The sequence below is a fragment of the Pogonomyrmex barbatus genome, unplaced genomic scaffold (assembly GCF_055798465.1).
Source record: "Pogonomyrmex barbatus isolate J1 unplaced genomic scaffold, ASM5579846v1 scaffold4, whole genome shotgun sequence".
Classification (NCBI taxonomy): domain Eukaryota; kingdom Metazoa; phylum Arthropoda; class Insecta; order Hymenoptera; family Formicidae; genus Pogonomyrmex; species Pogonomyrmex barbatus.
In genome coordinates, this window is record NW_028297138.1 from 6,809,991 (window position 1) to 6,829,149 (window position 19,159).

The 19,159-nt window shown below is 37.1% G+C and overlaps 2 protein-coding genes across 3 annotated transcripts; one reads left to right on the plus strand and one right to left on the minus strand.

The window, feature by feature from the left end:
• Positions 1-6,701: 6,701 nt before the first annotated feature.
• On the plus strand, positions 6,702-13,573 carry LOC105428308 (uncharacterized). Of its 2 annotated transcripts, XM_011640547.3 has the most exons (5): positions 6,702-6,947; positions 7,446-7,612; positions 10,816-11,072; positions 11,288-11,832; positions 12,254-13,573. In XM_011640547.3, the coding sequence occupies exons 3-5, from the start codon at positions 10,825-10,827 to the stop codon at positions 12,745-12,747; spliced, it is 1,287 nt and encodes a 428-aa protein (XP_011638849.2). In that variant the 5' UTR covers positions 6,702-6,947; positions 7,446-7,612; positions 10,816-10,824; the 3' UTR covers positions 12,748-13,573. The 2 variants fall into 2 exon arrangements, with proteins under 2 accessions (XP_011638849.2, XP_088936748.1); XM_089080622.1 differs by lacking the exons at positions 10,816-11,072; positions 11,288-11,832; positions 12,254-13,573 and having other exon boundaries at positions 6,708-6,947; positions 7,446-7,718.
• Positions 7,852-17,845, minus strand: Pvf1 (PDGF- and VEGF-related factor 1). Its single transcript, XM_011640546.3, has 6 exons — positions 17,305-17,845; positions 13,579-13,684; positions 10,190-10,398; positions 9,974-10,075; positions 9,142-9,326; positions 7,852-8,493 (listed from the first exon to the last, which is right to left on the minus strand). The coding sequence occupies exons 1-6, from the start codon at positions 17,548-17,550 to the stop codon at positions 8,343-8,345; spliced, it is 999 nt and encodes a 332-aa protein (XP_011638848.2). The 5' UTR covers positions 17,551-17,845; the 3' UTR covers positions 7,852-8,342.
• Between the last annotated feature and the right edge of the window lie 1,314 nt (positions 17,846-19,159).

Genomic DNA, 19,159 nt, shown 5'->3' on the forward strand with positions numbered 1-19,159 from the left:
CGGTAGTCTCGTCGAGAAGTCTCAACACACACACACACACACACACACACACACACACACACACACACACACACACACACACACACACACACACACACACACACCATATACACACACATACACGGTGCCCTCGCTGATTGCGAATAAAGGAGAGGTGACACCGAAGCACGCTCGGACACGCGCGTGTACACTCTTTCCGTTCGGGCACGCGTAGAGAACGAAGAACGAGAATGGATTATCTATAGATGCTTGAAAGAGAGAGAGAGAGAGAGAGAGAGAGAGAGAGAGAGAGAGAGAGAGAGAGAGAGAGAGAGAGATCGCACATTAGATTTTTAATTGCAAGGGAACGCGTGAAAAATGCGTGACAAAATCCTTGGTTATTTCTTATTTTTCTTTTTAGAAATTTGAATAAATTTCTCGATAAAGTCCACTTTGCACACTCGCTGCGCCAGAGTCGATTTTCAAAAGGTCGCTACGTCTCGTCCGTTTTTCTGAATTACCGTCCAGTTCGTATTCCTACGCTATTTCCGAGCGCATTCTCCATGCTCGTTCTCGCACGATGATGCCGAAGACTTCGGGCATTCCGCCGTCTTGGAATAGTAAAAGCGAGCATTACGCTCGGACACGTGGTAATTTACAGCTGATGCGTACGAGACGCGGGTAGTTCGTAAACAACAGGTTTCTTTGTCCCGCTCGACTCTCGGTGTACAGGCACTTCTCCTCGCTGCCTCCGCTGTTACGCCTTTTTTCAATTTTTACACAATCAACGGGAACCACTTCTTTCTTCCGTTCTCGTTACGCTTCGTCTTCTCTTTCATCGGATATCTTCTACGCAACGATATCCGACGTAACGAGGAACGATCTTTATATAAAAAAAATCTTTCGTGAAACAAATATTTCTAAAAAAATATAGTATTGTCGAGAATATATATATGTCGAGACATTCTTTGTTTCTTTTATACAGGATATTTCAAAGATAAAAGTCAGTCGCTCGAAAGATGATTGGGGACTCGATCATCGCTTTCGAGTTATCACCATTTTTATATGGAAATTTCAAATTGTTTTGCCTTTGAATTTCTTGTCCAAATTGTAAGAAGAAGATGATCCTCATGAGTTTTATAACATAATTAAAGTCAAATAAAAGTTACAGACAATTGTGAAGTCCTGATCTCTGCCAAGGAAGTTAAATGGGCTGTACCTGATGCACCCTGGGTACTTAAAGCAGCCCGCAACTTTTATTTGACTTTAACTATGTTATAAAACTCCATCTCTTCTTTTTAATTTTGACAAAAAATTCGAAAGCAAAGCAATTTGAAATTTCAATATAAAAATGACAATAATTCGAAAATGATGCATTTCCGGACTGTTTATACCAATTTTTTTCTCACTTTTGGATTCAATTCAATCACATCCAAAGCGATTGACCTCCACTTTTGGAACCTCCTGTATATTAATGTCTATGATACATTTTTTCTTATTTTATATAATCCTCGATTCAATTTTGATACCTCTCTCGTGAGGAGAACTCGTTTCTTCGCTCATGATGACGTTGACTTTCTCGTGCGTCTGTACTGAGGGAAAGTGGACCGCATAGTTCAGAAGTCATCACGAGCGGTCATCCTCTCGACGCGTGCGTCGCGTGTACGCACGCACGCACGCACGCACGCACGCGCGCGCGCACGCATATCCAGCGTCTCGGTCGTTATTATTACTCCAACAGTAATCCGCTTCCCGAATCCCGAGCTAAACGATCGATTTGCTCTTGTTGCGCTACTCGGTCCATTCGCGTCTCTCATTCTTCATTTCTCGTTCCTTCTCGAGTCCACTCTGCGAAGTGTTCATTGTCCAGCGTTCTGCGGACTTTTTGCGACGCGAGATAATTCGCCCGGTCTAATGTTGATTTGCCTATCTGTGGAGCCGCCTTAAATATCCTTTCCCATTTTGCGTGAGCCATCATCGATTATTTCCGGTAATGGCGATGCGCCCTTCTTTGAAGTATACAATGAAAGCGTATTCTCCTCGTATTCTCCTCGTCACGAGATTTACGATTTATTTGACTCGTGGTTGGAACGAATCGTAAGAGCTCACGATCTTTTTCGACTCACGTATCGGAACCCGCCAGTGCATAAGCCTTGGCCTATGAATAATTTAATTTCTCAAGCAAACTCGCACGTATAAAATCGCATTTGTAAAATTGTAGACTAGATTTAGATCTTAAAACTATTTATGCCTGTCGGACGGCAATCTGGTACCATTAAATCCCAATTAAATATTGAGGACTCGTAATATTAGCGTTATCGTAATATAATGATGTTTGACACATCACCCTCAAGGCAGTAAAGATACACGCTTTATCACGTTCAACTAAACTCGTAATTATATTCATATCGTTTTCCGGATAAAAGGAAAAAAAGGAAGATAATGACTTTTTAATGCCGAAATGGAAAATTGATGTGCAGCTCAAGTTGCTCAAGTTTCGAGAGAAGCCGAAATCTCCGCGTGTAATAAATGCACTTTCCCTGATGGCTTTACCCAATGATCACGGCTATGCTTGAACCCGTCCCGTTGAGCCTCGGCTGATGGCTTATCAGTCCGTATCTTGTACAAACACGTTCCACCTGGTCTCGGACAGTCGCGGCCCACGCCATTTTCTACCGACGCTGCCCACGTTGTTTCGTAACGTTTCACGAGACCACTTTATCTCGTATATACGCTCCGTCTTTCATCTTGCCTCCCTCCCCATCTACTCTCTCTCTCTCTCTCTCTCTCTCTCTCTCTCTCTCTCTCTCTCTCCGTCTTTCCCTCCCTCCCTCTCCCTCTTTCTCTCCTTCTTCGATAGATGGGCCCGATGCTTCTGTATACTGGTAACCGGGAGCCGGTGTAATTTCGGCGAAGGTAACTTTTTACGCCACGCGTGAGAAAAAAAAAGGAGGAAACCCGGCATGAATCTCATTTCTGCCGTTATATTTATGCCGAGCGATTTATCTCGCTACCATAATCCACGGGCGTAACGTACTATCACGTCTTTCACGAAATACCGAGGCCGATCAAACGCTTCCCTCTTTTTTCCTTTTTTTGACGGGAATCATCGGGCGAATGGCGGAAACGCAGGAATCGCTTTTTTTTAGGCAGGAAGATAGTTGCCGATTACAGTGTTTCCGATAAGAATTGCTTTTGCCGCTCTAATTAAGGTTTCAAATCAGACAGGAAGAAGGCGAATACATCCTCCACGGTGCGATATCTTCTTTTTATTCCGAAGACGATGATGATAGATGTCCGTCGAGCATCTGATTATAGTGTTTTTTAGCTGATTAGCTCGCTCGATCTCTTTCCGATATGTCTCCTCTTCGCGCAAAATTCATCGAACTCTACAAATCCATGTAAAAAAAAATAAGAGCCAAAAGACAAGTCTTTTAAAAATTTTAAAAATTTGTTCGTTTTCAGATATATTTCACCGAGCCAATCGGCCAGGTTTAATAAATCGCGCGTAAAATACGTAGCGTGATACGGTTCCCAGGACGATAATTCGAACGAAAGCCTTCTCATGTGAAACGTACTTTAATTCCGTGGCCAATTTCTTCTCGTAGATCGCCTTCCGTCGGGCGATCCTCGGACGGTAATTCGATCGGGTTACTTTGTGGAATTTCTCGCGTAGAGAACGGGCGGCGTTCTTAATCCGGGCTTAACGGCCCGCGAGATGCCTGGACGTGCTTTAATATGATTTAAACCCACCGCCGTGTTGTGCGGGCTACCGTGTTACGATCGCCGGACTTTTCTCCTCCGCCGGCTCCTTCTCTCCGTCGCTGGACCATCCGCGCGGCCAGCAGTCCTTGAGGAGAGATCACAAGGGAACGGGAGGAAGAAGGGATGAGGGAGAAGGAGAGAGAGAAAGAGAGAGGAAGGAGGGAGATAACTACACGCGTGCGTACACGCAAGAAAGTGGCGTAAAATACGCAGGCGAGCCACGAGTTTTTGCCCCGGTACTGCCCGGCCGATCGCCTTTGAATTTTAAACGTTATACTCGCGAGACCCACGAGACCCACTGTTGAAGCTCTGCCTCCTGTTTTGCGATTAAACATCAATATTTTGTTGACGAAAAAAAATATCACCTCATACCGCGAACATATTCGTGATGACGATTAGTAACCTACGTAAAAGTCTAGTGCCATAAGATCGGTTAAACGCATAAATCTGTTACATTATTTTTGAGAAATTTTTATGTTCATGTTTACCTGTGTAGATAAACTTTAATTCCGTTTAATTTACTCTTCATCCTTTTTCAATTTTTAATAATATTATAATGATAATATAATATAATATAATACAATATAAAAATATTAATAATAAAGAAAAATAAAACATAAAAAAATAAGTTCAATCAAGATTAGAGTTAATTTAGAAAAGGACATTAGACGATTAGTGTCGTAAAAGGTCAATCGTGATTCGGTTCACGCGATAGGACGCTCATCGATGCGAACGCTTCGATCATTTTGAGGGAACCATTCGAGAGGAAATAAAAAAATGTGACGTCGCGTCGTGTGCGCATACACGTCGGCGTCTCGTTTGAGGTGATTCAACGAGACGAGAGGAAGATCCGCAGTTACGAGGACAGTCGGCATTGTGCACCTCGTTTCTGGTTCTCCGCTCGTTGCGCATCTCACTCCCCTCGCGTCCCCTTCTCTCGTCCCTTTGAGAAAGCCGCCCTCGGTACAAGAGCGCGGGGCAACTCACGTACCAGGTACCTCACTGCGGGGCCCCGCGCCACGGCAAAAGTGACAAGGCCCCGGCAATTATAACGGATGGCGCAAAAAAATGGCGCCGCGGTACGGATGGCCGGTTGGGGCCGACCGGCCGAGTCTACCGTTTCTCTCCCTCTTTTCGCCAGGAATCTTTAAGCGTTGTATATCAGGGACCCCCTTCCCCTCCCCCCTCCCCCTCCACCCGCGATGATTGATCGCGGGTATCACGGTGAATCTCGACCGCCAGTTCGGAATCGTCCGAAATTTATTCGAAGGTGGTTCATTGAGATGAAGCAGCAACATACGCGTGTTATTATTAATAATACAAATAAATGTATCGAAAGTTTTTATTTCGAGCCGTGGAAACTTAAATCAATGGAAGCGCAAATCTGATAATATTTAATTGGAATAAGAATAATCGAATGCGCAATCGAATTGAAATCTTTTGACGTAACGAACTCCGAAGCACCGAGAGCCAATTCCGATTTTTCTTGTAACGAGGAAGGACTCGTTCCGGCACGAGATAGCAATCATCTCGCCGAGTGAGATTCAGCTCTGAACGCGAATGTGATTAATTTCGATTCTCTCATGGAGATTCTGCGCCATTGTAGCTGGGAGTAACGTGATTGTGGATGTAATCATAATGAAGAAACATAGTTCGTTCGCGCCCTTATCGTTAAATCACGAACGCGAATCAATTGTGCACGATAAAAATACCCGAAATTCAAGCCTGTAATCAGCGCGAACACCATCGGAGGTTGGTTGTAAAGCCTCTAATTATAAAATTGCCATTTAACCGTCCTGTGCTGATCGACACGATCTTCGGCTTCTGTGGAATTTCGGAGATGTTATAAGTAATCAGGGGATAACCTTGCGAATAGTATCCAGAGTAATAATTTAATCCAGACATTGTACAGCGTGATTAATTACTTTTCGTAAAACAAAAGAAAGAATATCGCGTAAACAAGAATTAAAGAATAACGCGGGCTTTTGCTAATCTACGTGTTTTCTTCGAGCTTCGAATGTGTGTGTGTGTGTGTGTGTGTGTGTGTGTGTGTGTGTGTGTTTTTGTTTATCTCATTAAAATAATACGCTGATAAGTATGTTAAAAACGGACTTTTAAATTGCGAATGAATATATTTACATGTAATATGTAATATGATTAAAAATATTACAAGAAATAAGTTTTGCATGTTGAAATTTTTATGTAAGAAAAATCTAGATTAAAACTTGTTAAAATTTTGCTTCATTAAAAAAAATTGTTATTAAAATTTAATATAGTGGTCAAAAATATGTCAAAAATAAATGATTATAATTAAAGATTATATATTAGTATGCGCTGTGCTTAAAAATCATCATCCATATTTTTGGATTAATGTGTCATCTAGGGAGAACAAGGCAAAGCAATTTTAAGATTGATACTTCGAAACTTCGCTAGATGACGCTCAGTGTTCAAAAAATGGAAAATGAATTTTTGTTTTGGTTGTTAATTAATTTGAATCAAACAAAATAATCTTGGTTTAATCATTAATAAAAAAATATTTTTTTACATTTAAAAATTTATTTCTTCTTATTCTTTTTTTATATTTTGTATGCTTGCACATATTACATTGTGTGCAAAATCATTGTTGTCATTTTATTCCGTCGTTTGCACAAGTAAAATATTCGTGAGTGAAAACGATATTGGAAAGAGAAAAAGGAATGTGACCTTTCCGAGTAGAAGGAGAGAAAGAAAGAAAGAAAAAGATAAGCAGAAAGAGAAAGAGAGAGAGAGAAAGAGAGAGAGAGAGAGAGAGATGGCACGTAACAAGGACAATGGCTAACTCGTCAAGAGACCAACTTTCTTTTCTTGATTAAATGAATATGTGTCATTCTAAATTATAGCACGCAATTACAATCATTATTTAAAATTTATCCGTTATCATCGCATCGATATATCGAAATTGCTAACGCACACGAGCGTGTATTTGACTAATCGTGTGCAATATGGCGACTGGCGATGATCATTTCCGCGCCTTTTCCCGGTTGGGAGACGCGTGAATGTCAACAAACATGTTTTGTACTTTCGGATTTTACGAAAACATCGCAAATCGATGAGCCGCACAGCCGTCAGCGGCGTGAAATACCGAGATGATATAATGGAACAGCAAATAAAACGGTTCAGATTTACGAAGGAATCGGCCATCTCTGACATCGCGACTTCTCTAGGTAGGTTATTTTAAACATAAATGTTTCGATTTTTACGATATTTTGATAGAATAAGACTGTGTGCACAATGGAGAATGTATTAGGAAGAGGAATAAATAAAATTAAATTTTATTTTAAAAATGAAAATTCGGAATAAAGATTAAACATAATCCGCAAAGGACACAAGATATAAAGATATGTCTATATCTTGTATTTATTTGTGTCCTTTATTTGTGTCTTGTATTTATTTGTGTCCTTTTTGCGATACGTTTAATCACTATATTGAATTTTTATTTCCAAAATTTAATATTCATTCCTGTTTCTAATATTTCCTTCATTGTGCAAAAGGCCTAATGGAAAATGAGAACTTAAAGAGAATTTAAAAGAAACTTGATTCTATTCGAATTCTATATTGAAATTCATTTTCATCAGATCAGTGTCATTTCTTATTGAAAATGGAAATGTCTATTTCAGCACAAGATGCAAATTTGTATATTAAGATGTAATTTTTGGCTTTAGATCACATATCCATATCTATGAAGTCTATCAGCAAAAGTTATAACAATATCCTGCGAGTGAATGCAGCTGTACTTACATATCTGTGGAACAAAGAGATACATGAGAAGGCGAGAAACGAAACTGAAGAGGATATAGAACACTCATCTATCAGGGAGAAACAATAATTGGTATAAGGATTGCATTTGTTTGATTGTATCATAATTAATATTTTGTATTATAATATGACTTAGATGTAAACACTAATTAACGAATATATGTGAATTGATAAATCTGCATGCGCCACATTATGAATTTATTGTTACGTATGTCATGTGTGATAAATAGGTAAATAATGAGTGGTTTGCCTAACTTAATGTGACAATAAATACAAAAAAGTAACTTTATGATATAAATAACATTGACAAGATTTTGTGACGGTCATTTCCTCATTATATCACAATGTCTTTTGATCTTTATTCGACAGTAACATAGTTTAACAGGGAAACAGCTGGGAACTAAAAAAAGCTCATGCCATTCTGTGATTTGGATGTGGAATTACAAATATTCAAAATGTGATATCTTTTTCATTACCAAATCACAAAAATGATATTATCACCATATACGTTGCAAATGTGCTAACGTTTAAATACTTAGAAAAGTTGCAAAATTTATAACGTATTTTGTCAGATCAGTATCATTTCTTATTGAAAATGGAAATGTGTTTCAGCACAAGATGCAAATTTGTATATTAAGACGTATTTTGTGATAAAATCATGTTGTGAAGGATAAATTATTTGTTCTTCTAGTTCCCAAACTACTGACATTAGTGAAAAGTCTCCTATGTAACAAAGAATATAACAAAGTAACTGTGAATGCGTTTTAGCAGTCTTGTAATCTGTCACGTATTCGTCTAAGTTGTCACTTATATTCGGGATCCTCCTTGTGTTTTCTTCTGGGATCGAACGGGTCCAGGGGGATTATCTGCCTGTTTTCCTGCCGATGATTAGTGAAATTGTAATTCGTGGGTGCGAATCTGTTTAGCGGTCTAGACAACATTATTGGTCCACATCTGGAACACATTTGCGGTTACATGCGAATAATTATGGGAACATGTATTGTAATCATGTGCCAATTGCGTAAATCGAAAGAGCAGTGTTCAGAAAGACATCGTTCACATATATTTTCAATCTCAGGTGTTCATTAACTTCTGCCGTTTTACGTCGTTATTTTTTAACGATTTATTTAAAGCGGCAATTAGTAGGATACAAACATTCCACCTTACAAGTGTTACATATCATATAGATTAAATTATAGATTAGTTAAGTATATGACATTTTAGTTCAGTGACTAGAGATGATGAGAAAAATTTTGACGAAGAAGCGAGTCTTTTCGCTCCTTGAGCATTATGCCGTTCGACGTAGAAAATAAAATCGAAAGTGCAAACACCGAGTGCGAGAAGGAAAGCGCAAATACGTAGGACGCGTATATAGATTCGCGTGTGGAACACAAGGAAAAAAGGATGTAACTTGCAAAAATTCGTGCAAAAAATGAAGCTGACGATCCAGAGATAAATCTAGAGTGATTGTCGATGAACGGAAAATAAATCTGTGCATACGCGCTAGCAAATTGAGATAGAGTGAGGTGCAATGAGAGAAAGAGAGGAGCGCCGGGAGGATCTTATTCCTCTATCACATATTCCCCATCTGTCCGCTCACACCTGCACGTATTGGGATTGAAGAAGTAACCGGTACTGCATGGCTCGATGATCCTGCAGGAACAGATGCAGAGCTGCGAATTCCAAATCTTCGTATCGTTGCTCTTGCGACATTTCTCCTCCTCGTCGACATTCTTGCAGGCGCATTTACAATTGTGTGCCTCGTAATACTGCTTGTCGTTACAGTGCTGCGGCAAAAAAGAAAAGCGACGTGGTGTGAATCATCAGCGAACAAGAATGTCAACACCTTTCATCATACGGCGTGCTTGTACGATTAAAGTTTGCTTGTGTCCCGCACTGACACACTTCAAGCACGTTGCAAGGAAGCGACAATTGTAGCAATCAGCGAAATTGGTATATTGAGAAACAGCCGTAGCGTAATTTGGTTTAAATATTATACTGTGTGTACATTGAACGTCACGCGAGTGACCTTAACGCCTACTAACACGCCTTTGAAAAATTTTTTTATATCTTTCAGATCTTATATCCGCGATGATATAACATCTATCTCTCTCTCAAGTAATTGAAGCGTCAATCTCCGTAATATATCCGGAGGATAAACAGGATAGAGATGATGTGGAAAGTGATTCACGCTTTTGAATCGCCTATTACTTCTGTTTCTAATTTCGTGTATTGTTGGGATACTTGGAAGCGGAGCTCGGGTTCCTTTCAGTCGACCGCTTGACGTAAATCGCTGTTGAATGTCGCGGCACGTACATATGTCGCGTGAGAAACAATGCAGTAAGATGAGGTGGGAAACTCGCGAATCATGCGGCCCAGTTAAGCAGGAAGGTGTCGATTATCCGTCGTCAATTATCGGTTGCCATCAAATTACCTCCTCTTTGATCGTGCAGTCGCACTTGCACTTAGTGTGTTCCTCCAACGGTACAATTCGCCGTCCTCGATAGTCCATATCGTGCAGCGACGTCACAATCACCTTGAGAAAACAAACGGAAAGATGTTTAACAATTATTGCTTTCTCTCGACTTGGTTGATCATATTAATAGGCGCGTTTTCGTTCGTACTCTTCAATTCGACGACAATCGATTACCTCGAAGTTTCTCATCTCGACGGCTGTTGGCTGACACGAGAGCAAAGGACTAATGCAACAGCCTCCGCATCTTTTGATCCGTGTGCAGACTGGGAAGACGAACGTCGAAGGATCGTCATCCAGTTTTAGGGGAACGAGTTGCAGTTCGGGTATGCATTTGGCCGGCGTCGGCATCACCGCGCTCGATCGTTCCTCGCCTCCGAATCTATCTGGAAAGAATTCTGTTTGTATCTTGTACTCGAAAAAGAACTTTCTCTTCTGTGCTGCCGAATTTACATAATGCAAAATGCGTGTTTCATAACATATAGAAAACCTTGATAATTTATTGGACATCTTTGATTTTCAAGTAGATAATATTTTAGATGTTTTAAATCTCATAAATGTTTGTTGTATTCTTGTGAAAATTTGAATAGAATAATGTAACAAGATACCGATATTTAATTTATCAGTTGCAACCAATAAGTTGATATTTAATTTATCAATGGTAACAATTAATTTATCAATTATCAATTGCAACCAGTAAGTTATGCTACTAAAACAATAAATAGTTTGTCTAAAGATAAACAAAATTGCACGAATTATTAAATTAATACTAGATTTTTCAGAAATAACAATCATTTTTTTAGAGTACGAAAATGGTAGACGAACATGCTCAAGCGATCTCGGTCGCAAACCGCTATTTTGTATTGGTCGATGGAATGATTTCCGGTTTTAAAGATCATCTCGCAGAAGACGTGGTACTCAAATGGTTCGGACAGATAATTAGTGGAAAGGAAAATGTAGCCGTCTTTCTGCTATCCAATAAAATGAAATCTTTTCACACGTTTTCTAATATTATTCCAATTTCGGGTCCAATTACTTACGAAGAAAAATGGCCAAATTGGTGAGAAAAAAATTAACGATACTTTACGAATATTCACATCAATCGATTATATTGTCCAAATTTATAAAGCTGATATTTTTTTCCACAAATTATTTTACATCTTTTTCCACGTGTCATTTTACATCTAATAAAATATTGCGTAATAAATTTATTTGAGAAAGTGTAATATCTTATATTAAATAAAGATGGTTTCACGCACATGTATTTCCGCGTAGGAAGATAAAACGACCCTTGGATCAGAACGCTAACAGTGAAACCTACACGAATAATTATTTTCGCGAAGCACTGGCTTGCACTTCACACGTGACTGAAAAGTCAACGACCCATGAAAAATTAATAGATTGCAATAAGAAGGGCGATGCGAACGATACAACCTTTGTGCATGATGAAAAAGCCTGTAACAAATACGAGTTCGATGTTGAAAAATATATAGACAAATTGAAAATCGTGAACAATAATAACGCGAATCCAAATGAATTTAATGCGGATGCAAATGCCGAGATAGATAAGTACCAAAGTAATGATCTTCACGGGAACGACCTCTATAATCTTTTTGAGCCCGAGATTACGTCTCAGTCCATCGTCAAGAAGATACATAACATTAATAGGATAAAATTGAAAGAGGAAATGGCACCAACCATCAGAGCCATCAACAGAGAGTGTGGTCAAGGAGATGGACCTGTTGCTACTGAAGCTAACGCGACTAAGTACCTGGAAGCGAGTGGAGAAATAAAATTTGTACGATTGGGTACACAATCAGGTAAAACAAAATTAAAAACAAAATTAATTAATCATAAGTTAAAAACAATCAAACATATAAATACGTAAGTTAAAAACAAAGTTGTAAAAACAACTATAGTAATGCTTTATTGTTGTTTAAATCTTAAATATATAGAAATAAATAAATAAATATATATTTATAAATAATTACGAAAATATAAACGCAACATTAAATTTGAAATCAAGAAAAAAATACTTATATTTATAAAAAATATTATAAATTAAACTTATAGAGAGAGAGATAAATATTATCTAAGTTATGGAGTTATGACATAATGTTTATCTGATATTTCATCAATAATAAATATTAAATATGCTAAAAAATAAATTTATCATTAAAATGGCATAAATTATATTAGAATGTCTACTAATTATAGAATGTTTTATAAACTAAATTTTAGATTCTCCATTTTTATATCATTGGTCAAAACTTTGGAGGAAGAAAATCTGGAAACGAGAATGTAAACTGCAGATCGCGTATTCGCTTCTAACTGATAAAGATTCGCCGAAAATTATTAAAAAAGATTATGCGCAAGAAAATATTAATTCCATTTCAAATCTTTCCGTATGCCACGATAAAGTACAAAAAAGCAAACTGCCAAGTTTAGAAGAGGCAATCCAAGTTAGCAACACATTAATACGGGACGTAAATTACTTCGGTGGGTACTTGCAACCTTTAAATTTCTTCGAGGATCGCAAGAATTTTCTAAAATCTTTCGAGACTGAAATGATGAAAAAGAATTCCAGCGTGCACACTTGCGCTCATTATGTGGACAATAAATTGATTTTCGACTTTTCGAATAAGAAACCACTTAATGTTACATATCTAATCCACAAGATCGTTTATACAAAAGTTAGAGAAAATGGATTTAACAACATGAAACAGCAAATATAAAATGGAATGGAACACGTGAATTACGAACACACACAAATTACGATCAAATGACAATGCTATATGTGCATCGTTTGGCCTTAGTTAGACAATATTGTTAGGTGAATCAATTGATCGGACACGCTTCGATGAATTTTCATTTATACAATAGAAGGCTGCTTCCTGTGTTAATCCAGAAACCATTTAATCCTTGCAAGGTTAAACAACATTTTAAGCTTGTAAAATGCTTATTTAATCTTGCAAAAATTTGCAATTTTTTTCTTTAAGCCACATGTATATTTGCCACGTGCACCGCATCGAAACGCATACGATTTATACGATCTTGTAGGATGATCTCAGTCCACATTGATAACTTAAACGTTTGTGTAAACGATGGAGAATAATCAAGGGACATACCGCGCCGCGGTTTCATTTATGTTTCTATTTAGGTAATAAAGCATAGATCCTATCGCGATATCTTGTATTGGTTTCTCCATAAATTATTAGTTTTCCGCAATAAGCTATAATGTATTTAATTATTATTACGATGTATTTGACTATTGTGTTTAATAATTAATATGTGATTATGCACCATTCAAATATGATTAACAATTTTGATGTCTCTTCAAAAAGTTATTTAGCTTTTTGATCTTCGATATCAATAATTTACTATGACAATAATAAGTTTTTAATCTCGATGTTTCTATTTAATAAAGTGTGAAATTTGTAGCGAGTAAATCCGACTTATCTATTCCTTTATATTACAGCAGGTTTTTCTCAACATTATCGTTTGTCATTGCATTTGTATTTGCATTTGTACACAATAAAGATAACGCAGTAGCGAATTATACTTACTGGCAAACGTAATACCCTTTTCGTTCTCAGGAACACCGTGAATGAGCTGCATAAATTCCTCCAATGAGTCTATTAAATTTAATCTATTTGCTAAATCGACCGGTATCTGAAAAATAAATTAATATTATACGTACAGATGATTTTTTATATACGTCACCGATATACATCATTTTGTATATATGTTAATTTATATTAATAAATTCGATACACGTGCGTTTGCATTTATATCGTTTGAAATATAGGAAATATATATATATATATATATATATATATATATATATAATAAATGCATATATATAATATGCAATATATAATATACATTAAATCTTTAATATTACATTTAAAAATTCTGTTTAATATCTAACGTCATTCCGTTTTAAATTCTCTGTGTAACATACAAAATATGCACATATAGATGCTGCATATATTTTTATTAGGAAATAATCTAATCAAAATTTAATAACAGAATGGATCGCAAGTGTGATTTCAGTCGAGATGTGTATGATACTATGCACAAAAATTAAACCAGTAGAAGGGGAAAGAATTATCAAACGTTATCGAAAATAAATATTACTTCAAGATATTTTGTCAGTATACGCTTGAAATTTTTTTTATGTTAGTTATTCCGGAAAATTCAATACTCGATATCTTTAGTGAAGTAAAAAAAAGACGATAGATTTATAAAATTTTGATGAAGAATATAATAATTACTAGTTATTTTATTTTATTAATTTCCGGTAATTTTCCCGCATTAGCTATACTGGAAAATCCGTGCGTAAGCAAGGATAAATTTAAAATGAAATTTTCTTAAGAACTCATTTCGATTCTATGCATTTATGTTTGAAATTACAAAGAGATGGAGCGACGATAAATTTTATTGGATCATACTAGAAAAATCATGATTATTTCTTTTCTATAGATACAAATATCTCATAAATATTGACTAAAAGAATAAATATAAATCGTTCGGGGTATTCCCCGTGGACGGTGAATCATTCTGTTCGATCGCGGATATTATTTGCGAAAGATGCGTGACTAAGGAGAAAATTATCTTGGCGAAATAAATGTCGGTCAATGATCGATGATGCATCTAAATCCAGATTTCGAAGGAAAAATATATTTAGTTTCCTTCATTAAGCTGTTTTTCACATTTAGATTCCATTTAAAATGTAATGAAAATTTGAATTTTTTTGTCTCTATGCGTACACTACATATTATGATATAAGCGATGTGTTCAATTTATATTATAAATTAAAAAAAAGAAATTATTAGATATTTAATATTGTCTGTCAAGTAATGCCGCTTATTACTTTTTATTACTTGAATATATTCTTAACTTAATTAATTACTTACTACATTAATTTAATTATACTACTAATAAACTAATAATTTTTATATAAAACGTACAGATTTTAACAAATTAAAATTATTATCAATTAAAATCATTGTCAATTTTGTATGTTTTATTTAAAATTTATTAATTTATGTACATTATATTCTGAAACATTTATTCTAAAACATTTTATTTTCGATCCTTTGTCATTTAAGAATTACTCACTTACTGATATTTTTGTGAGGAAAAAAATCGATATCAAAATCGATATCAAATTGATAAATACCTATAGATAAAGCAGGTTTAGAACATTGCATAGTTTCTTTGTTAGTCATTGATAACTACTGCTTTGAATGAATGCAAAATAGCTTTTCTCTTATGGTTCAAACAGGTTTTCAAGACAGTCGGATCGTTATTATATTACATATGTGTCAAAAAAGGAGGCAAATATTTTCGACAAAAATTTATCGAGTGATTAGAAATTTTAAGTATTCGCATCGATTATATTTAACCGCTATTAACAGCAGATATCTTACACGTTCATTAAATCGTATATCAATTTCAAAGTTTAATATCCTAATTTCTATCAATGTAAATTAACTCTAATCTCCCGCTTTAATTTATCTTTAGCTTTTTTAATTCTTAGATCTAAGAAAAGATAAAGAATAAGCTAAATAGATGTAGATTAAATTTAATCTACATTGATAGAAATGGATATAAAAGTTATGTAAAAAAAAAAAAACTTTTGATCAATCGAAATTTAAATTTGCGAAAAATTTAATACAAGAATATAGTCCGAAATTTTAACGCGAATTTCATGGAACACGTACGCTTCTTGTTAAGAATCAATGGGGGAAATATTAGGAATAGAAATATTAAATTTTAAATTTTAGAAATAAAAAATCAGAGTGAAAGTTAAACGCAACGCGCACACAATGAGTACACAAGTAAGTGTAACATGTGTAAGTGTAAGTGTCATAACATATGATTATATTTTATACTTATTTATATTCATTGTGCGTTACATTTAATTTTTATTTCGAATTTTTGAAAATTTATTTCTGTTCCTAATATTTGCTCCATTGTATCCTCACTTGCAGAAAAGAAACACGAGTTCTTAACGCGACCTTATATATATAAAACGCTTGCGAAAGTATCGTTATCGTTTTGATTTTGAAAGGAGTATTTCCCTAACTGATACGAGCGCACACGCAGTTTCGCGAGAAGATTCGGAAAACAGGTTGGACGCGTTTCTGCGATTTGCATAATCGAGGAATATTTCACGTGCTGGAGATACTATTTCTCGGGAACGGCAAGTCTCTCGGCGCGAGAAACTGCGGCATTCTGGACCTGTTCTGGCCTCGGCTTTCGAGCACGTTTCGCGTGAATATCCAAACTGCGCGCGCTCGTAATCTCTCGTGGAGCTCTCGAGTGGAATGAACAACTTCGCGATAACGACCGCAAACGATCGCGGTCTTTCCTTAATGAAAGGAAACCTCCGCGACTCGCACCGACCTCGCCGGGAAACAAGGCTGCGGCTTCGCGTTTAACGCTTAGGCGCCGTTATGTTTTATTAATTCGCAGCCTCGATTTCGCTAGTGACTCAGCCGTGAGATTATGATGAATATTATCATTATCACGTAGAGACTACACTGGCTACTACTGATTGCACTATGAGTACGATTTCTCCTAAGCAGGCATCCGATCTATTCAGTTTTCCGCACGTGGACTCGTCGTATTTCACGCCGTATTTTTCACGCGCCTGGAGAGAAGAGAGAAGAGAGATTTTTCTCGAAGCGGACTATTATCTAGCTATTTTTTTGTTCGTCGCTATTTAGCAACGCGCGTACCGGGAAGAAAAATAGCTAGTCAGAGCTGCCGAGGATCGGTAGGAAGCTAATCGATCGGGTGTATTTGCACAATTGCACGCGAGGTGACGTATACGATCGGTCTTACATCGTGCCGAGAATCACAAGCCGTGTCGTTCGCGCGTTGCGATTATTTCACCGTGGATATCCTCGACATTGACAAATTCAGCCTTCGGACGTCGTCGTTTCGGTGTCACCGCGGAAAGTGAGTCTTGAAAACAGGTGTTACAACATCGTGCCTCGTTTGCTTTACAACCGTCTTTTTTTTTTTTACAGCTAATCCGCGATCACACACAAGAAGAGAATCAGGGAATTATATATCGAGAGATTGACGCGAGAGACAGATCTCGATATTTACGATATGAAACCGCCGCGAGAGCGGTCAGCGTGTGACTTTTCGATCCTTCGGTGCACGGGGATCGACTTCTCTAATTAAATAATATTATATTAATCAAATCAATTTATCTTTCGAGCAGCAACCATCACAGATTAATTCGGAGGCGGAATCAATTTGTACCAATTTACCGGCGAATCGCTGTCATCCACGGAACCCCCGGCGGGCTTGTTATCGAGAGCTCTGTCCCCCGATCTCGAGCTGACCGGTCCGGGAAAGACTATGCGATCGGGATCGCCGTGATGCTGCGCGCTGTTTTGTCCCACGATGAGTTCGGTGCAGACGAGCGCGAAAACGAGGATTTCCACGCCGCGAGGACGCAGCGGCGACGGGCGGCTGTCGGGCCGAGACACGCCGAGACGCGATCGCATTTTCATCGTGACGTCTCGCCTCGCCAGTTATTTCACACCTCACACAGGCACAAGGAGCTCGGCGTCGTTACGAGTTACGAGTTGTCACGAGTCGTTGCTTTCAATTATTATTAATGATCACTCGGCTATTATCGTCGTTCGAGCGTTTTTTCGCGGCCTGGCCTGGAGGTCGGGCTTTTTTGCTTCGGACGGTGCACACCTGAGCGTAGCACACCGAGTGCTCGCACCGCGATCGACTGATGAGGCGAAGACACGTCCCGCGCGTACTTCTCGCTCGCCTCGCGCATAGGCGAAGAACGAGCGAGCGGACGAGCGAGAGAGCGAGCGAGCGCTCGCTCGTACCGCGTGTCGTATGAATCGACGAAGCGGCGGAGATAAGCGTGCAACTTTTTCGCAGCATCGATTGGCGCGTTCGAGTGCCGAGTTACGTGAAATTAAAGGGAAGAAAGCGAAAGTAGGGATAGCGAACACCTTGCTGTTCCGTGAATTAGGCTTATGAGAGAAGTAAAGTGATAAAGTAGCTAGATAAGTTCGTTGCTCATCGCGCTCGTACTCCTAATCGTACTTTATATCTGCTCGTTCGTTTCTTTTCTTTTTTGTACTAAACACTAGAAATAGTGCTCTATTTATTTTCTGGTATCATATTTTTTTTATTTTTATTTTATTCTTCAATCAGATATAGCTAAGAGTCAGATAAATTCTATCAATTTTATGTATTGCGACTATGTATACTTCTATTTCATGAATAACTATCGTGTGACATAAAGAAAAATATTTATATACCTTAACCATACCTTAATATCTTTAATCGATTACAAAATATTCTAAAAAAAAAAAGATACAACGAAATATTTTAACATAATTTATTTAACACATTTTATTTGTATTTGTTATCCGTAACGGATAAGATACGTACAACATATATAACAAACAAACAAACATACAAACATACAAACTGTCAAAATGCATTATCTCCACGATGATCCAATCAGATATTGCAGAAAAATGACAGTTTAAACTTTGATACATTCGAATATCGATTTAATATGTCTTTTATAAAAAAAAAAATGAGTCATAATAAATCGTTAAATGAAATCTTGAAAGAGAAATAAATTTTATGTATAAACAATTTTGATGATAATTCAGACAATAAATTATTGTTTAAATGTATTGATATGTGCTGTTATTAAAATGAACGGCAAATAGCAAGTTTTGTTACTTGGGAAATTGAGGAAAAGATGGATATTAGAATTGAGGAAAAGACAGGATATTGATTATGTTTAATGCAAATTGTGTAATTGTATTTTCCGATAACAATCTTATCAGAAGGAATGTAAATACAATGTGTGTGCGTCGTAATAATCTTTACTTTACTTAATAAAAACGATAACTAGTGCGGAAGTTTTCATGTTGTCCGCAAGAACATAGCCGTAAGTCGCTGTTACGTCAGTTACAATTTAAAATAATATAAATATAATGAGTCAGGTTTTTCAATACCTGACGAGTAGCTCGTTGAACAATGTGGGCGTTTACTTATTTGCATGTGAAATCGATTTATTCTAAGATTAATTTTCATAACGTTGCGTCTCAAGGTGACAATCGACGGGAACTCTTA